Consider the following 20,104-nt stretch of genomic DNA (forward strand, 5'->3'; position numbering starts at 1 on the left):
GATCTAAATTTCGAACAGTTGCCCAACTCCCGCCTGCGAAGGAGGCTTTAGAGCCTCGCGATGTAAGCAAGAATGGAACACCTCGACTAAGGGACCGTCCTTATATAAATTTATACAAGGACGGTGGACCGCTGAGTGTCTGCGGGGAAGTCCATGCTCCCCCTGCAACGATCATATGATTTTCGACTGCCCCATTCTCGGGATGGGTAGAACTCGGGCCACCCTGGAATTTATGTCAAGGGGAAAATTGGCCAGTCAATGTGGTGTGAGCCGCATTGTCGGACCGTGTAGGAGTTCCTTGATGCAGTTGCGTTGTTCAACCATCATCAGTAGTTTGTTAAGGAAAAAGAGTTGCTGCACTGCTGTAGGAGGCTACTTTTGAGAAATGGCTGGCCATCGACCAATAGCTCCAAGTGCTATAAATTGGTCGCAGGCACTTGCTGGCATTTAGTGACCTAGGCATGGCAGCAAATTGCTCTTTAGATTTAAGTCTACAAAATAAATTTTATATTTAATAGTCATATATTATAGTATAAACGGGTTTAGTTTAATATACCCAATTTAGTTTAATATATGATAACCCACCGGGTTGGTCTAGTGGTTAACGCGTCTTCCCAAATCAGCTGATTTGGAAGTCGAGAGTTACAGCGTTCAAGTCCTAGTAAAGCCAGATATTTTTACATGGATTTGAATACTAGATCGTGGATACCGGTGTTCTTTGGTGGTTGGGTTTCAATTAACCACGCATCTCAGGAATGGTCGAACTGAGGAATGTACAAGACTAACACTTCATTTACACTCATACATATCATCCTCATTCATCCTCTGAAGAATTATCTAAACGGTAGTTACCGGAGGCTAAACAGGAAAAGAAAGAAAGTTTAATATATGATAAGTGAATGGCTGGACACAAAGCAAGTGGTGTATTGTACCATTCATGCTATTAGGTTAGCTCTAGTAGCTAGTTAGGAGACAGGTTGCATAAACTGTTTCGAGCCAAAGTAGCCCTTCATGGCACAGACATTCAGTTTTATACTTTAGAGTGACAATGCAGTGGTGGCAGGAGTAATGCCAGTAAACCAACCCTCCCCACAGCTCAATGACATGAGAATGATTTGTGACATGTAAATAAGGTGTAGTCTTGTACAGATTCAGACCAACCATTCCTGAGACAGGTGGTAATTGAACTCTAACCAGCAAAGTACACCAGTATCCACTGCCTAGTATTCAAATCTGCATAAAAGTAACTAGCTTTAACTAGGATTTGAGTCTCAGAACATTTGACTTCAAAAAAAAGTAGTTGAACAACTTATCTGTGATGAGTAACCTCTAGACCAGCTTGGTGGCAAATAAATAAGGTTAAATATTTTAAGATTAGCTACAGAAAGAAGAAATAAAACAATTTTAATGGAATAAGACACACCAAAATACTAAAACCAAATACATACCTGAAAAACATGGATATACATTAATTTTTTTTGCTTGATGATATCAGCACATAAGCTTGAAGTGCACAAGCTTCAGTGCACGAGATATGGAAATGAACCTTTTTAGCATTCTGCCATGGAGATCGGCATTTAAATATAAATAATGTCAAAAAATAAAATAAAATGAAGGATATGTACAAGCTCAATGCAAAGCGGTCCTCAGGACCATATGGAGTCCAAACCTCGACTGTTTTGTATGATTTGATGTAAGTGATAGTGATTTTTTTTTAGTAATAAATATGTAAACAATGTAAGAGGTGCGACAATAAAGTAATGAGACTGATGTGAAAAAAAATGTTGCTTACCGTTTTAGTCATGTTTAGTGTTGTCTCATTCAAAGTAGTTCCCCTCTGATTGCACACATTTATTCCAGCGCTTCTGCCATTGATGGTAACATTTCTGGAACTCATCTTCTGTAATATCCTCCAAGACCCTCGTCACAGCTTTTTGGACATCTTGTCCAAAAAGTGTGTTGTTTGAAAATGGTGTCCCCTTGACCGCCATTCTGACTCTTGGAAATAGAAAAAAAGTCGCACAGAGCGATATCTGGTGAATAAAGTGGCTGTGGTAGTACTGAAATTTGTTTTGAGGTTAAAAATTGCTGTACTGACAGAGCAGTATGGGATGGCGCATTATCGTGATGCAGAATCCAATTATCAGCAATGTTGGCACGGACACGAAGAACTCCCTTACGAAGTCTTTCTAAATTTTTTTGTAGAAATATTTTTTGGTCTGGATGATCCCTTTGAGCACCATTGCGAACTTTGACGTTTTGTCTCTGGATCGTATTGAAAAAACCAACCAGTGATAACACGGCTCAACAAATCTGGATTGATTTCCGTTTGCTCTAACAGATTGGCTGGCTGCCACATTTTTCCGTGTTTCTCGCTGTTGCTGTGTGAGATTTTTGGGGACCATTTTTGCACAAATCTTTCTCATACCAAGATCTTCAGTTAATATTAGACGAACTGTTTCTCGATTGATGTTGAGTTCTTCTGCAATCATTTTCACGGATAATCTTTGATCAGACGTACGATTTCACGCCCCTGGTCAAGTTGAATCTGTCCGTGAGGTTGATGGTCGTCTACTGGCCTTCATCTTCAACATTCGTTTTGCCTTCACTAAAAATTTTATGCCACCGAAAAACTTGAGCTTTTGACATAACCTCCTCTCCAAAAACCTTCTGAAGCTTACCATAAGTTGTCGTCGCGTTTTAACCCAATTTAACGCAAAAAGAAATGGAATACCGTTGCGCAATATTTTGCGGTTTCATTTCTGTGACGAGAGACACAAACACGTGTTCACTTATTACAGCACAACTCACGACTGAGTAATTGGATCAATGTGCCGCTTGGACTAGAAGTAGCTTATAGACCAAGGTCAAAGATGGTGTGCCTATGCAAGCTGCAGAGTTGCCGCATCTTGCAAAGAAAAATCAATCTCATTACTTTATTGTCGCACCCCGTAGGTTCGTAAATATATTCACAAGGAAAAATAAGAATTTTTTAATACAATAAAAATCTGGCCATGAACATATTTACCCTTTGTTACTAAAAAAATCTGACAACATACCCTATTACTAAAAAATATGACAACATATTTTTCAACCTAAAAACTCGTCAGAACAATTCTTCTGATATAAGATCATCCTTTAAAACTTAATTTTTATATCACTCTGACGAAGAGCTATCACTTTTCTCCTCTTCCTACCATCCAGTCAACTTTAACATACTTTATTTCATAAACACAAGTATATTTTCAACATTTCCAGTCTACTGTTTGTTATCTTAATATTTGTATTCGTTATTCCATTTGACAAGGTAATGCTTTTTCCTTTTCTATAAAACATGTGCAGTTTTTTTTTGCATAGTCTTCTGTTTAGAATTTCCAGTGCAGTTTTTTTTGCATAGTCTTCTGTTTAGAATTTCCAGAAGAATCTTTGAGAATGCAAAATAAACTAACTGTCCTAAACTTATAATTGTAAAAAAAAATCACAAGTTAACTTATTATTTTTATTTTCTTACCTACAGTACAGAAATATTTTATTTTTATAAAAAATAAAAATGAGAATAACAATATAGCAATAATTTTATTTTTTTCTTACAAATATAATTTTTTTAATTATCTAATTTTAATATCAAAAAACTATTCCTGAAAATTTTTAGGAAAAAACTGCAAAAACTTCCCTACTATTATGTATGATGAGATTTACCTCCAAAGAAAAATACATGCAATTATCAAATACCATATTTGCTGTTTTAAACTCAAAATAAATTTTGTTATTACAATAAATAGATTTTACAAATTTTTAAAGTGACAAGTTACACATTTATCTAAAGGCCCAACTAAGTTCTTTTACCTGTTCTGAAATTAATTTTTGATCTATCAGTGATAAAAAGAGACATCAGTAATATTTTTTATTAAGTATGACTTTCATATTCTTAATTTGTAATCTTCATGACAGATTTCATATGATATACATTGTATTTAATTGTTATTCACAGTAAAAGGACACATGCCCCTGTAAAAGTAAAAATAAAATTAAATTAACTGGATCAGTAGTCAAATTCACTACCTTATTTAATTTAGTACACAAATAATCTATATCAACTTAATAAAATTCTACATGTCATCTGTAAACACATTAGTATCACAGTATTTAAACAGTTACATCATTAATGAATAAAACAAAGAGGACAGGCCCCAAAACATTTTGTGGAGTTCCAAATTTGCTATTAATATTATTAGAATTATACATGGCACTAATATTGATTTAAGTAAAATGTAATCTATTTAATATTTGTTTTCAAAAGCATACAGAAAAATAAAACATAACAGTATGATTATTCTAATTTAATTTAGCGCAATCCATCAAGAAAAAAAAGTCTTTTTACTTATAGTTTAAAAATTAAGTAAAAATAACTTTTAATACAAAAATTAGAAAATTGTGAAAAAATATCACAAAAAAGTATGTTACCACTATATTGAAGTTTCATCAAGTAAAACAGAAACAAATATTTGATACCTGTGTTTCTTCAATACCTGATAAGTTGCTATCTGTCATAGTTTCCCAAATTATCACAATATCTTCAATAGTATTTTCAAACAAACTGTCTGCTTCCCAATCTTTTTTCTTCTTTAATTACATGAATACAATTTTCACAAGCATTTTCATCAACTCTAGTAACACCTATCAATAGATTTTTTTACATTACTTAACTTAAATGTTGTATTGTTACTCCCAATGTAACCTGTCTATTAACAAAACTTGTCTATTAACAATTTATTTAATCTAATAAGAACTGAAGATTGACAGCAACGATTTATGTATCATTTTTTCAAGGGAATTGGAATTAAAATTACCCATAAATATATATCAGTAAAATCAAAGGGGTTTCTTGAATTTTTTAAAAATAAAGAAGAGTACAACATATATATCTGTAAATTACAGTAATAATAACATGTAGATGATTAAATCAAACTTTACTGTTCAAATATTACAAATGGATGCCAATAGTAAAAACCTTACCACTCTAAAATTTAATATAATTCTTATATATACAACTACTGTTTGGGTGCTCAAAGAGTCATGTCTTACTAATTTATAATATTATACATAAAAAATTCAGCATTCTCAATATATCACATAATAAGAGTTTTTCTACTTACTGAATTAATCATACCTTACTTTACTCATAACTTCATCTGATCAAGACCCATGTATATATTAGGCCTTAAATTTTAGTGCATTACATTTAAGTCAAAATTTTGTTGTTACCGAGACTTATATATTGTGCTGGGTACATTACTTATGTATTCAGTAGATAAATTTTATTCACATTTTTTTCTTTAATTTTAACTTCAGAGAGATATTTTTAAACAAATTTTGTTGCAAGGTTGTTTTATCTGTACTTATTCTATACTTTAAACCAATAAACTTTTTTTTTAATTTAGTTTAGTAATATGAACATCAATAAATAAAGAAAAAAATATGAAAAATCTAAATTTAAAAATGCTAAAATTCTTTTAAGAACTTTAGCAGTAGATATAACCTTTTTTCTACAGTGTTTAATTCTCAAGTTATTTTTCACAATACACTTGCCTGTAAGTTCAAGTTTTAATGGTCTTAACATACCTCCATTAAAACTAAATACTTTCATCATGTGAATATCTTCAATTTCTATGAGAGTAACTTAATATCTTTTTAGCCATATCATTACTATGAATTATCTTTCCAGTACTATTAGCAGTACTGCACTCTTCAAAATTATATTTCATTATGCTTTCTCATGTTCTTGAAGTTTTTAACAAATACTTTCATCTAGTACTGACAGAATAGTACCTTTTTATTTTTAGCATATTCAAGTGAATCAATTTTTATTTTTAAAATAAACAACTAATTTATTGTTAAAATTCCTATTTCATCTGAAACAGATGTGATATTCACAGAACTGATGTACTACTCAGATAACACACATAAAGTTAATAATTCATGAATAACAAAAAGTATTCAAAGATATAATACAACCTAAATATGGTAATTTTACCTTACCAATTTAACACATTAGAAAAAAAATGGGCTTTGTGGTACACAAAAGAAAATCAAATTTATTTATAATCCTTTTTATAAAATGTTAAGAGTAATTCCAAAGTTATATTTTAATTGCCATTTCAATGTCCATATTAGAAAATTAAAGTTTATAAAATTTTGAATTAAATTGACTTTTTATCTGAGCAAAAATCATTTTTTCCATATCAATGGCTTTCTTTTTAATTTAAAACCAAAAAATTGCTACAAAAACATAACTAGAAATTTTAATGCCTTCTGAATTTTATAGTAGGCATTTCAATTTTTAATTATTGTTTTTTTTTTCAGCAAAAATTATAATTATAATGGTTGATTTAAGACCTTGCTGTTTATGCAGCAATTTGAACAATGACAAAAAAAAAATAAAAATGTAAAAAAGCAAACTTTAACACAGCCATGTGCAAATCTGTTAACACTTTAAAAATAAACAAAATAAAAAGTAATTTGATAACTGTTAGATTTAATTAAAAAACTGACCTCAGGCCTGGTTTGATTTCCATCTTACAATACACCATGAAATTCATGCTTCTCAAATTCAAAACTGATTAATTCTGGTGATGGTAACTTTTCATTAATTGTTAAACGGTATTTTCCATAATATAGACAGGGTTGGCTTAATTTGTTAGGATTACCAGATTCTACATCACTATGTTTTCAGAGGTGACTGACAACTCTAAATACCAAATGTATAGAGTGAGGTATCTCATACCCCATCCAAATTCCAGAAAAACACTGTGCAAAGTATTTTGATTAAAAGTAAGTAGTTCTAAACAGTCCCTATTAGTGCATATCTTCTTAGTACTGTGATGTTTTTATCCCCATTCATTAGAATCCATTCTAATCTAATACTATTACGGTATGATTTTAATTATAAATTAATTTTTATAATTTTGCATCATGTTCTTATTACTCATAATGGAGAGTATACTCTGATTATTAACAATGCACTACATTACTATTTGTAGCACATAACTGCTGCTCTTCCAGTCTTATGAACAGTTTGTGATCTTTGTTTATATGAAAATGCTGCAATAAATACATTGATAAATACACTCACTAATTTAATTTATTTTGTGAACTTTTTTATCAATTCTTCCTTTTTAAGAAAAACTTACTCTTACTAAAAATTAATTGCATGTTTTTTTTATTTGATTAAAAAAAGGAAGAAAACTGATGTATTACAATTATCATATCTGCATAATTCAATATTACAGTATTATTAATGAAATATTTCATGAAAGTATATGTGAGCTGAAGAATAAAATTTAGTTAATCCAACATGAAGTTACTATAAAATAATTACTACTATTGAATACATACACCCGAGTTTAAATACATTCAATCTTTAATTTAGACTGAAGGATGATAACCATTATTAAGTACCAAATATGAATTCATTAATTAAATTAAATTCATTAATTCATGAATTAAATGTATCTAATCTGTACTGTACTCTGTTATCTAAATTCTCACAGTACTGTATTTATTTGTTTAGGAGATAACAATGAGACGAGTGTTAATAATACAAATTTTTAATGATTGTAGTTCTTGTATTGTTATCTCTGCATAAGTTATATATATAATGTGATGCTGTGTTATCATAATCTTTCCTAATCTCAGAACTGAATCTAGTCAACTAATAATAAAATTAATATTATTATATCATTAGTTATTCATGTTAATGAGATCTATAATTAATATTTATCACTATTTCTGTTACTACTGTCATTAACCAATAATGCAAAATTTTAAATTACATTACATAATTTATAATAAAACTATATAATTGATAAATAATTTTTATACATTTCTTTTTATTTATTAACAACTAACTATATTCCAAATATTTTCTAAAATTCTTTCTATGCAGGTATTAAAAACAAAGTGTGACATTGTTTATACTAAAAATTTGGTGTAACAACATACAAATTATTCAAGCAAAAGCTTGTTTACAACACAAAACTTCAGTAAAACAATGACAAATTGAGCAGATCCGCTAGAACTCAAATTTGTCAGCTAGGAAGTTAGAACAATAAAATTTAGGTATTATTTTGATCTGTCAATTACAGTTGATATTAAGAATGTTAGACTTTTCAGTCTTTATAGGTATCTTTTACTGAAGTAGTAATAATAATTTATGCAGATGGGACATAAGACTTCCTGAACATGTGAATATTGCAGAGCACTATTTTGGACACAAAATAGGCTTTTGATATTTTGTTACACCTTTCCCCAATGTAATGGTTATTACATTTTTAAGATAAAAATTTTACTTAATAAAAACTTTAAGTAAAAATACTCAAAGAAAATAAGAATGAAATTGTATTCAATGAGTCTGCTATACCTGAATTTCATTCACAAACAGTTGACTTCCACATTCAGTCTTATGTAGTATAGTGTATCAGTTTAAAAATGAATAGCGCAATGCATCAGATTCTGTTAAAAATTTGTAATTTTTCACTCGCACTGTTAGTAAAATGTATTCATTCATTATTTTATTAAAAAACTAGAATTAAACAAATTTTACCTGATGAAATGTTAATTAACTTGAAACCAGGTGACATTTAAATGGTTATCAGAAAGCTACTTACAACTGCAGCGGAAAATAATTCTGTAGTAACTTACTGTTTTGCTTGACGGACTTCCTGCCTGTCCTGACTAAACTAGTTAAAAGGAATTTATATACCTTGGGCTGAAGTACATGTTCTTTACATTGGCGTAAACTGGGTTTTTATGTTTGGTTATAATTTTCAACAAATTAAAATTTGATGAAAAATTAATTCTTTCTTTACCAACGAACTTTACCAAAGAAATCTTGAGAAATAACATAACCAAAAGTCAACTTTCTTGATACTCAAGAATAGAGAAGTTAATGAATATTTAATCAATTCTTTCCTATTAGTTAACAGCCTAAGGTCTTCTTATATAACAATTGTAATAAATACTGCAAAGTGCTCTTCTTTAAGAGTTGAACAAACATATTTGACTGTTCCTAGACCTGAATAACTGTACCAGAGCTTTTATCTTCTTTTTTCAATTAAGCATTCTCTAATAACTCATCCACAGTCTAGCAACCAGAGACTTCTGAAACTAGTTAAGACAAGCAATCTAATCTACTAATTTCATTTATATATAAATCCTAGTAACCAAGAATCTACATCAAATCAACTCTGTTATGGCTAACACGTACATTAAGGAGTGTAAGGGAATCCAAATATCTTGATTTGTATCAATAAATAAATACAATCAATAACTTGAGGCGTGAATATGCTTTCAGAGCCTTCAAAGCTGCTTAGTTGTCTGATAAAAAATTGTTATATGCCTGTTGTTTCTTTTTAACAGCAGTCTCATATGAACTTCAGCCTGTCATTAAGCCTTCTTAATTTTAATAACTTATTTGCACACTATTTTATTTCATTTACATAAACAGTTGAGCAGTTAAAGAGTGCATCTTAACAGATTGGTAAAGAAAATTTTCTACTCCAATATTTGTCTACCATCACTTACTTGATGACTGTGCAACTGCCCTTCATATCTTTCAGTCTCAAAATTATTCAACCTCCATATTTTAATTCATCTGTAGTGATAATGGGGCTGAAAGCATACTAAAATTTTGTATTATTACAATAGGTTACTTAATACTGTTGTCAAAGAAACTAACTAGTACACTAAAGAGGTATTACCAAAAAAAGACTTTGTGAACACAAACTGAGAAAAATGGAATTCAATGAACTGTTAGGTTACATATAAGAGTAGTATTAATAAGAAACATATTTAATTAATGTGATTTTAGTTTATCAAATATATACATTTATTCTAAAAAAAAACTAACAGAAAATAATACATTTGCTGATTGAGATTTCAATGGTAAATAATGGTAATGAATATTTCACCTAGCATTGACATTGCCAGGTTATTTATAAAATAATTAACTTATAAGCCGATTTAGGAAAAAATTATTTTGCAGATAACAGTTCAGAAACATCTTTTGTTGAATAGTAATCTGTCACACATACTGCATTTTAGGGCTTCACTTTTAATCATTTTCAAGCACAATGAAATCTACCATGAAATCCTGGATTTGTAGCTTCTGTAATTCCCTGTTTTCTTTTGATGTTTAATTCACTACTTAAATTAAAGGCTTAGTGTGGGGAAATGATACAATTTTGTCATGGCGGAGGTCAGCTCCATTTACAAAAATGTATGTGTATGTACAAATTTTATTGAAAACTATTATTATTACAATTAAGAGTTTCATGGATATAATATTAATTATCAGTGCTTACTTTTTCTGATATTTTGATCATTCAAGAAAAAAATAGTAAGTGACTGTAGGTTAACAGTCTGTTGGAGTAGACCAACAGATTGGTAGCTTGCCTGTGGTTATGCATCCAACATAAGCAGGTGTGCACAACTAGAACAGCTCTTCTGACATGGTAAATAAAGATGTTCATATAATTCTTTATAAAGTACTGTATATGATAAAATGAATCAGAGATGATATCTAAGTGGATAGGCGCTGGAGTAATTTACCAGTTCAGATAAAATGTATTTTTATCTCCCTCTCACCCTCTCCATTTCTCACTCAAGTTTTGTGAATTGACAAGAACCTCTTTACAAACATATATAGACATGTACCATTCTTAAAATGTATTTTTGGCATTAAATGTGCTTTTTAAACTTTGACCTACTCTAGAGGGCCACCTAATATTTCAGTCAAAATTTTGCAAAAGACATCCCCACTAATTTTGATGGAAAACCTGAATCAGGTCTCTAAACGCACGGGGGATGAATAGTCTGGATTCACCTTAACTGAATTGGTAGATTACTAGGCATTAAGCTGCACAATCCTCACAAAAGGCTATTGTTGAAAAAAATAGTATATTTCAAGCAATTTTCTGACAAATGAAAGTCTTTGAAACAAAGTTCAGTCTCCAGTTTAATAACCTTATTTATGTATGAAATTATACTTATTATTACAAGTATAATCTCGAAAGAAAGAAGTAGAGGTGTAACAGTAACCCATAACACATTTTAAACTTAATGGACTTTTATACTTTAAAAGAATATTCCCAATTTATTTTGTCAAATATAAAAACTAATAATTTTATGTAATTCTTATAATTAATCATTAAGGAGAAAAAAAGGATAGTTGGAGTAGTCCCACTGTATATTTCTTAAGGAAGGTAACTACAAACTTTAATCTGAGCAGTGCTTTTAGTATTTAAGAGTGTGTTTCTAATAATTTATAAATATAAAAATTATGTTATTTGATAAAAAAATGCTCAAATAAACCATACATATAGGTGCGAATAACTTAAAATAGCTGCCTAGAGATAGAAGCAAACCAACTAAACCTAAAAGAAAGAAGATAGAAACAAAAAAATGAGATTTTTCACATAACATGAGAAAATCCAAAGGGAATCCAATAATCCCACCAATATAAGTAAAAATAATTTAAAGTTTTCATGCAGTAAAACATAAACACAGATGCATTAATTTTCAATGAATATTTATACAATTTTGAATCTATGACCCATAATAGTATTAAAACTTTCTCTAAATGATAAAATAAGTTCATGTTCAATTAACAGTATAGATACTTTTACTAAGATTTATAATCTATGACACTTAGTGAGGCAAAATTAACATATTTTTATATAAGCATAAACTATTTTATCTAAATTTTGTTACATTCATCTTGCAAGAAATCACTTTATGTGCTTTTACTTAAACTTGAATACCTTTGTTGTAATATATTTGTTAATTGGGATCTTGAAATATATTGGATAACTACGATATTATTAGGTTGAGTTTGGGCAGGATTACTTGAGTAAAATTTCATGTTTTTCACTTTTATAATAACTTTGTGTTTTTTCTATGATTTTTTTAGACAAAGATCATTTGGTTACTTAACTCATAGAAATAATAAAATTCTCCACTCAGAAGTACCTGATTAATAAATACATATTACTACTGATAACTCACATTTGTAATCAAAAGTTAACCAATGCTTTCTCCATCAATTACAGATACTAATACAATACCACTACATATTGCTAATTATATTAAAGTGGAATCTGTTTTAGTAAAAAGGTAAAATTCAATGGTATAACATTTTGATTTACTTTGGCAATGTTTTAAATACAGAGAATTTGACATCTGTTTGGCACGCAGAATGAAATACAAAACTGAAGCTAAATTTCACACATCCTATAAAATAAGATCTCAGTGTATTTGTATACATAGATAATTTATGCCAGATAATTAGTTCTTATTGGGCACAGCTATAAACAAAGAACTAAACACAGAGCCATAAGTATCTAATTTTTAATAATAATAATAAAAAAAAAATATATATATATAAAACTAGTTTTAGTTCTATCCTTTATGAACAAAAATTCTTTTCCGTTTCTAACAAGGATACGCAGATTAAAACTAGAATACCCAGTGCAACAATTAACGTAAAAAACAGATTTTAAGTAATTTTAAATATCCATAAGCCGTTCTTTGCATTCCTTGCGCCAATGAAATTCACGAAGGGTGAATTAAAAGAAAAAAAACTGTCCGCACGCCTACAATCTACCTAACATTCTACACGTCTAACGCCTCTGTATACGGTATAAATAACGAAACAATTGAAAAAAACAAATCTTTATTGTTTTTGAACTAACATACCTAATAATTTCAGGAGCAGTGACGAGAATTACAGAACTATAACTACACTTGAACTCTAGTCAGCAGTCGAAACTATAACACTGCACTTATTTAATTGAGATTCATCAAACGCAGACTAATCTATTTTTCCATCATAAAAATCGTTAAACACAATTACATAAAAGGAAAAATGTTAATTTTTCAACTATCATTAATGAGTGACCATTCTGATAATGTTTTTTTTATGACTGGAATGTACCGTAAAAACTACTAGCATTCTTGCTCTAAATTTACGACCGAAAAATCAAACTTTTGTTTTAATACAATATTTCGATCATTTAAAATCACACAAGAAACAATATTAATAAAGTCCAAAAGATTATTACGAAAAGTCAAAACAAATACCTTTAAAATTTTGAATGAGGTATGTGAGGTGGCTATCCTGTAATTGAGGTCAGTTGGTTTGTGAAAACATGGTGTCCTAATGGTTGTTAGTGTTACTAGTTAGGAGTTATGTGTTTGTGTAAAAACTGAAATGTTAAAGTCATTATACGCTTGCTATTGAATTTCATTATATGTCTGTGTATCTTTTAGTAGGTAATGACATCCAGAGTATTACAAGTTGTTGTCTAATTAATTTTTAGGGGCAACGCCTGCTGCCGTGTTCTTACGGTAGTAGTATTGACCGTCCATTTGTGTGTAAAAGAGATTAATCTCAACGATTAATCTTATTTTAAGGTTGCAAGAAAGTACAATGAATATTTCTGAAGAATATTTTGTTTACTGGAGCAATATTTGAACATTGTATGTTAACTTTCCCGTTTTTTTTAATGCACCTTAATTTTGTATTCGGTCATATGGTCGAGTTGGTGCTTGCCTATGATTTCGGTGATATTTATATATCTTAGTGTACATTGTTCATCTTTAACTGGTCAATTACAATTCTTACCTGTTCATTTTTGTTTGAAAATATTGTTTGTAAGTCGTGAACTTAAAAGTTAGTTAATGGTTATATACATTTGATATCAAATCCAGTGGAATGATGTTAATTTGTGACATATTTAGCATTATTTCTGAAAGCATGTTTTATGTTTTACTGAAATTATGTTAAGTATTTAGGATTTGTATTTTTACTATTTAATAGATCACACAGCCATTGCTTACAGGAAAAATCAGGAATAAAAATAGTGAAGGCTGGTTTTAGTTATGAATATTTGGACTAAGTTAATGCCTCTCAGTTTGAACTGCATTTCGCGGAATTAATGCTATTTGGATTTACTGCATTTAAATTATAAATATTGTGTGATTTCAGTGAATTGTATTAAGCTAAATTTGTGAATTTTTTAAAATTAATATCTAGTTCTTTGATTATGTGCGAGTGTGACTATAAACTTACAAAGATATTAAGTCATATTCAAGGGCAATTTTTTTTTAATGAGTGCTTTTTGTAGGCTGTATGAAACTAATGTTTTGTTATTAATTAAACTTAATAATTCTTCAGTAACATTAGAGTTAAACTGATTTTTTTCCTAAGGTAACATTTATTAATATTAAAATGGAATGAAAATCATTAGAAATATAACTTTAAATAATTTACAGCAATGCATGTTTTAGATATTGTTGCATTGAATTTGTTAACAGTGCTCAGATTTATGTAGAACAAATGATGTTAAGTTTTTGCTTGTACCTGAGAAAAAAATTATTGCTAAGGCAGAAACTTTTAGAAGCTTAATATAAAGTTTGACGTGGTTAGCTTGCTTAGCTATTAGGCTAAATTAATTTCAGGTGAGCTGATCAAAGCTAGGTTTGGAAGATGTATATGAGGTTTGGGATATATTTTACTGATTTAGTCAGTAGGTTCTGAAATTTACTAAATTCAGTCTGGTTAACAAAAACAAACTAAATACCAAAAATAAAGAAGTATTATTTTAGAGACAGAACCCGCTTACAGCACAGCTTGTATTAAGTAGTACAATGCATAGGTTTTTTTTATATAGGTCGGTTACTATGGCTAGGTAAAACCACAGTTGTTTGTATAGATTAGAATTTGATTTTTACAGCCTATTTCTGGTAGGGCTTCTTTGGTATTTTTTTTTTAGTTATTAAAAACAAATTTTATTTTTTAAAATTACTTTTACTTGATGGTAAGAAGTTATCCTTGGTCATTTCTTTTAAGGGAGACATTAGCTGCAGAGAGATTTATAAAGATCTTGATTGTATACTTGCTTTACTAACCTTTAAAAAACTATGCAATATAAGTATGTATGTAACTGTACACTCATATATTCACCGTAATAAAATCGGTTAAAGGTTAAATGTAGCAGTGAATTGTTTTCTAAACTGATTGGTTACTACTCAGAATTTGACTAATTAGTTTTAAAACATTATTTTTGGATGAAATAAAATGGATGTCAAATTTTATGTTTATTCCATTTTGTATTTTAGTTTTTGCACAAGTTTTAAAAAAGTTAAAAGTTTCATATATAAACTGTACAGGCAATAAACTCGTTTTTTCAGTTAACAGTACTTTATAAAAATGTGTACGATATAAAATATATAAGTGAAGCTTGCTATAATTAGATTGACAAACTATATAAAATTCCAGTTTCAACTTTATTCAAGAAACTCGGATGTAATTATATTGTAAGTTAAAGCTCCTTTCCAGAACAGATATAACTATGTTTTAAGTTAAAACTATACCTTAGTAAAAAAAAATATTTTTTTTTTATTTAAAAAAATTAAACATATTAACTCTTAAAATAATGATTATTCTATTGAAGTGGTTATGGTCAAGTGTGTTGAAAGATGTTTTGGCAATTAATTGTTAGAAGAGATTTTCAGTAAGTCTGCAAAAGTTTGTTGCATTCAGTTTGTTGCACTCTTATTATTGTAGAGTTTTACAATACTAGAATTGAACATAAAGTGAGGACGTGAAAACGGACACAAAATTACATCAATTTTTGCCATAACTCGACTGTTTGTGTTAACCGATTTAAAAAAAATAAAATTAATTTTGTTCAAAATAAAAGGCTTAATATTTTAGCATATAACATACATTTTGATAAAAATAATATTTATGGAGGTATAACAGATTGAAAAATAAACATAGCCGCCATTTTGTAATTTGTGAAGGTATTTAAGTCCAGATTTTTTGCTAATTTTAAAACTTTATTACCAAATGTTAATGTGATTCCTCTAACTAAACTTGAAACAGGGGAGAACAAAGGAGAAATTACCACTTTTCCTAAGGATATTTTTCTTTAGTTTTAAAAGTAGAATCCGAAAAAGTATAGCCAGCTCACCATTTTAGAAACACTCTGTATATTCAGAGGCATAGTTTTTCAAGAAGTGTGCTATTTTGTTCATACTTGACTTGTATTTTTACTGTGATCTATTTTAAAAAATTCTTTTACTGTGATCTATTTAAAAAAAACTCCTACATTTGACAAAGTTATAATATTTCATATGGTTTAATTTGATAAATCAAATTTTGGGTGATAAAATACTATGATAATAGAAATTTGGTTAAAAGTTAAACTGTCTTATGGAAAGGGGAAACTTCATATTTCTTGTTTCTTCCAAACGTGTAATAGTTTTATCACTATTTTTCTGGCTGGTTTGATGAAGTATTATTCTTTTATGTTTTCAATTGAACTTTCCATCTGTGCATAATTTCCATATCTTGTATTAAAAAACTGGTGTGTGGGCTTTGCATTTTACTTTTTTTGTCAATTGTGTTTATGGTTTTTATCATTTACACTTTTCTCATAAAAAAATTAAACTGTAGATGCCTGAATATAATATATATATTATACTTTTCTTATACAAAACCTTTCTTCTTTTTCAAAGATTTTCTTAGAAACCAACTTTAATTAATCTTGTTAATCCGCATTTCAGAAGCCTCCATTCCTCGTATTTCTAATTTTCATTGCATTTTTTAAGAATTTTTCTTACTGCAGTAACAGTGTAAAATATTTACAACTATTTTATAAAGTAGGGAGAGGCAGATTCAATTTTATCAAGTCCAAACTTACCTCCATTATTCTTTGTTTTATACGCATTGATACAGTGTTAACTTTTTTTAAACAAAACTACCTACAAATGGAAGGGATTGTGGTACTTTAGGTGGTGTATACTCAGTGTAAGCATGTCTACTCTATTGACAAGTGGTATATTATAAGTTGGTTATTTCAGAATACAAATAGTAGATGAGAAAAGAATATTACATGCTTAAAAGGCTTTAAGATGAAAATCAATTAATATAGATGTAAAGTTAAATTAGTTGGATCTAGAGCAGGTAACCTTTAAAAAATGATATACTTCTTTACATACTCACAGGCTCAGAGAATTTCATATTAATATCTAGTAGTAAAAAAGAACAGTTTGTGGTTAATATTACAGTTATTGTTGATAATACACTTTTTTATTACAAGCAATATATTGTTTAAATCTGTATTTTCCTTTTTTAAATGATGAGAGCATGTGTAGCATGCTTGGTTAATATTAAAATGTCACAAATTGTTGGTTGTAACGTGTTGAATTTTGATTACTGGAGTTTTAAATTTCTTTGTAACATTTTTGGATTTTAAAATTGCATTTCTATAATTATGTTTTATAATTTTTTACTGCCTCATTATATTTGTCTGAAGTTTATTATCTCCATATTACCTTTCTTCAATGTAGGAGTAACCAGGGTGAGAAAAATCTTATCTTGATGTTATTTAAATTAATGGATCATTTTTTTAGTGTAAGTTATTTATTTTGTTTAATTTCAGCTACGGTAAGAGATGTCAGAGGAGGTAAATGTGAAAACGGAAGAAGTAGTAGATGGAGGTGCTCTAGTAACAGTGTCTGTAGCTACTGCAGCTTCAGCAACTGCAACTTTACCCACAGCAGCATCTGTTGCAGTAGTGGCATTAACAACCAGTACATCTGTTTACAATGCTAGTGTTATTGCTACAACAAATAATTCGGTTACTTCTACTAGTATAACTTCAACGTCTAATACAACAGTGTCAGCCCAGTCAAATTCTGCTGGCCCCCCTGCAGTTGAGCATGAGAGAATTAAACTTACTGTTCAGCAGCTAGAAAATGTCCCTCACAGTGAACTGGTCAAGCTGTGGCGATCCCAGGATTCATTTATCGACATGTTAGAGGCACAGATGGCCACAAATGAAGGTAGACTATTTTTTTCTTTTACCATAACATTTGCTAACAATTATCTTGATTAGTGAAATATGTGATGAGTGACTTAGAATTTCTTTTGTATAGCTATATATTAAGTATTGTCTGTCTATTTATGTATGTTTTGTTATGATACATTCATTAGCTAATTCTTTTACTTTCTTTTTTTTTTTTAAATAGCATAAATATTCTTTGTAAATATAATTAATGTTATGCTTGCTAGGGCATTTTTAATTCATTATAGGTTAAAGGTATGGTATCATTTGGGTGGCAGTGTTTTTAAGGTTATTAATATTAGATTCAGTTTGTTGAGGTTATACTGAAGTTCTTGATTTTGTTATTATTCTGTTTTTTTACCTTTGTGAAAATTACTATGATGTCTTATGTCATTAGGCACTTTTGAATTAGAATCCTTTTTTGATTTTCTTGTATAATGTTACAAGGGGATTACCAGACCTGTATTTTCTGAAAATTAAAAAAAATTCTTGGTTTTCTATTCCTTTTTTTTAATTTTATCTTATATGAAAGTAATGTTTTATAAACACTAGTTTAATTTTAATGGTCACTGTTTTGTAATTTTGCATATATTTAGTGTGTTGTATTGTGAATTAAAACATTTAAAAATTTGTTTGAATAAAACATGAGTGTAAAAAAAACTGTACAGTTGTTATAAAAAAAAGTTGTTTTGATTGTGATATTCATTATATGTCAAACATTTGACCAGTTTTAAGGTATGTGAAGTTCTTTTCCCTTCGTGAATTACTACTACTGTTCAACTGTGCCACAAGAAGTATTATAGAAATAGTAATTTAACAGGAATAATTCTGTTGTATGATTTCAGTGATAATATAAAACTTGCTATTAGTGTTGGTTTTGCAGAAGTGATGTGTTATTCAGTTTAATTTTGTGTCTGTGTTTATCAACTTTCACTAGTGACTGATAATTTTTCGTTTGTCTATAAAACTATATTATTGTCTATAAACTATATTTTATTCAAGTTTTATATTAAGTAATGGAAGTTTCATCAATATTTATGATATTTGAATCTTTCGAAAGCAGTTAAATTTTATTTCAGTTAAATTTTCTGTGTTTTCTTCATGTCTTTACTTTCTGATTTGTATTAAAATTTTATAAATTTTGGAAGAAAATCTATTCAGTTTGTTCTTTTGTTAAAAACTACTGATTTTATAATTTTTTTTAAAAAATACCGACTTAAAACTGGTATTGGGGACAACTGTTATAATTAATATTTAAGTTTTCTTTTGCTTAAACATCATTATACTAAATTTTTTAAAAGTAGAATTTTTTGTGAAATCTATTAAATGTTATGAATTAATTACATTACATTTACAGGTCTCTTGTAATTAAAATATAATTTATTTTCTATCTGTTCTTTTTCATGCCTATAGTTTAGTTACTGAACTGTGATTGTTGAACTGATAATGTTTTATGATCCAGCTTCCATTACTTAAGACATTATTGTACATCCTGTTGTGATTTAAATTATTAAATAATTACATTTTTTTCAGAACTGTGATGTAGTCTTTAAGTAATCTAGTTAATATTGTATTTTGTCTCAGTATGTTAAAAATATTTGTTTTGCTTAAAATTTTATTAAAAAGCAATTTGGACAGAATGAGTCTATTCTTGTTGACATTTAATGTGTGAATTTATTAAAAATTATGAATAAATATATATTTATATATACACATACACACACACAGACACATTACAATTCTGTGTTATTGTTTCTGCAAGGTATCAAACACACATGGTATTTCTGGTTGTCTTAGATTAAATTAGTTCATTGTAGTAAAACATTGTAATAGACGAGTTTCATCCTCTCTGTTTCAGTCATAGCTGATACTGTATTTACAGAAAATTCTTTTGTTAAATTTCATTATTATATCTTCCAATTTTTTGTTCAAAGTTCTTTTTTGCTAATACCATCACAACTCTACAGTTACATTTGCTAATAAGATATCTGTCTAACTTGCTTATATTTGTTAATGTTGTTTGATTAAAAATGAATTATTTATTCATCACTCCATAAATCCTATAAGTAAAAATGATTAGTTAATTATTTTCTGTTTATATTATCTTCAGTTGTTTTTAAATATTGTGTTTCTTTGAATTTATGCTTTTAAGGTAAACTCTTCTTATGTAGTATGTTTGATAAATAAACATT

General features: G+C 28.7%; 2 protein-coding genes across 14 annotated transcripts in view; one reads left to right on the top strand and one right to left on the bottom strand.

Annotated features, from left to right (window-relative positions):
- LOC142330196 (PI-PLC X domain-containing protein 3) overlaps window positions 1-12,944 on the bottom strand; it is a 53,634-nt gene extending 40,690 nt beyond the window's left edge. The window contains exons 1-3 of one of the 8 annotated variants that reach the window (XM_075375339.1): window positions 12,754-12,943; window positions 9,583-9,669; window positions 3,847-4,008 (exon numbers count right to left, since the gene is read on the bottom strand). The gene's annotated coding sequence lies outside the window, so the exon portion shown is untranslated. Of the gene's footprint in view, window positions 1-3,846; window positions 4,009-9,582; window positions 9,681-12,753 lie in introns of all 8 variants that reach the window. The other 7 variants (XM_075375332.1, XM_075375373.1, XM_075375323.1 and 4 more) reach the window with 7 other exon arrangements.
- A 236-nt stretch (window positions 12,945-13,180) lies between these two features.
- fl(2)d (Pre-mRNA-splicing regulator female-lethal(2)D) overlaps window positions 13,181-20,104 on the top strand; it is a 40,745-nt gene continuing 33,821 nt past the window's right edge. For 2 of the 6 annotated variants that reach the window (XM_075375393.1, XM_075375437.1), the window contains exons 1-2: window positions 13,181-13,329; window positions 17,508-17,910. In XM_075375393.1, the coding sequence (XP_075231508.1) occupies window positions 17,520-17,910 (391 nt within the window). In that variant the 5' untranslated portion in view covers window positions 13,181-13,329; window positions 17,508-17,519. Of the gene's footprint in view, window positions 13,330-13,876; window positions 14,267-14,498; window positions 14,518-15,177; window positions 15,376-17,507; window positions 17,911-20,104 lie in introns of those variants that run through there. The other 4 variants (XM_075375418.1, XM_075375402.1, XM_075375411.1 and 1 more) reach the window with 4 other exon arrangements.

Source organism: Lycorma delicatula, chromosome 1 (assembly GCF_047948215.1).
Source record: "Lycorma delicatula isolate Av1 chromosome 1, ASM4794821v1, whole genome shotgun sequence".
NCBI lineage: Eukaryota > Metazoa > Arthropoda > Insecta > Hemiptera > Fulgoridae > Lycorma > Lycorma delicatula.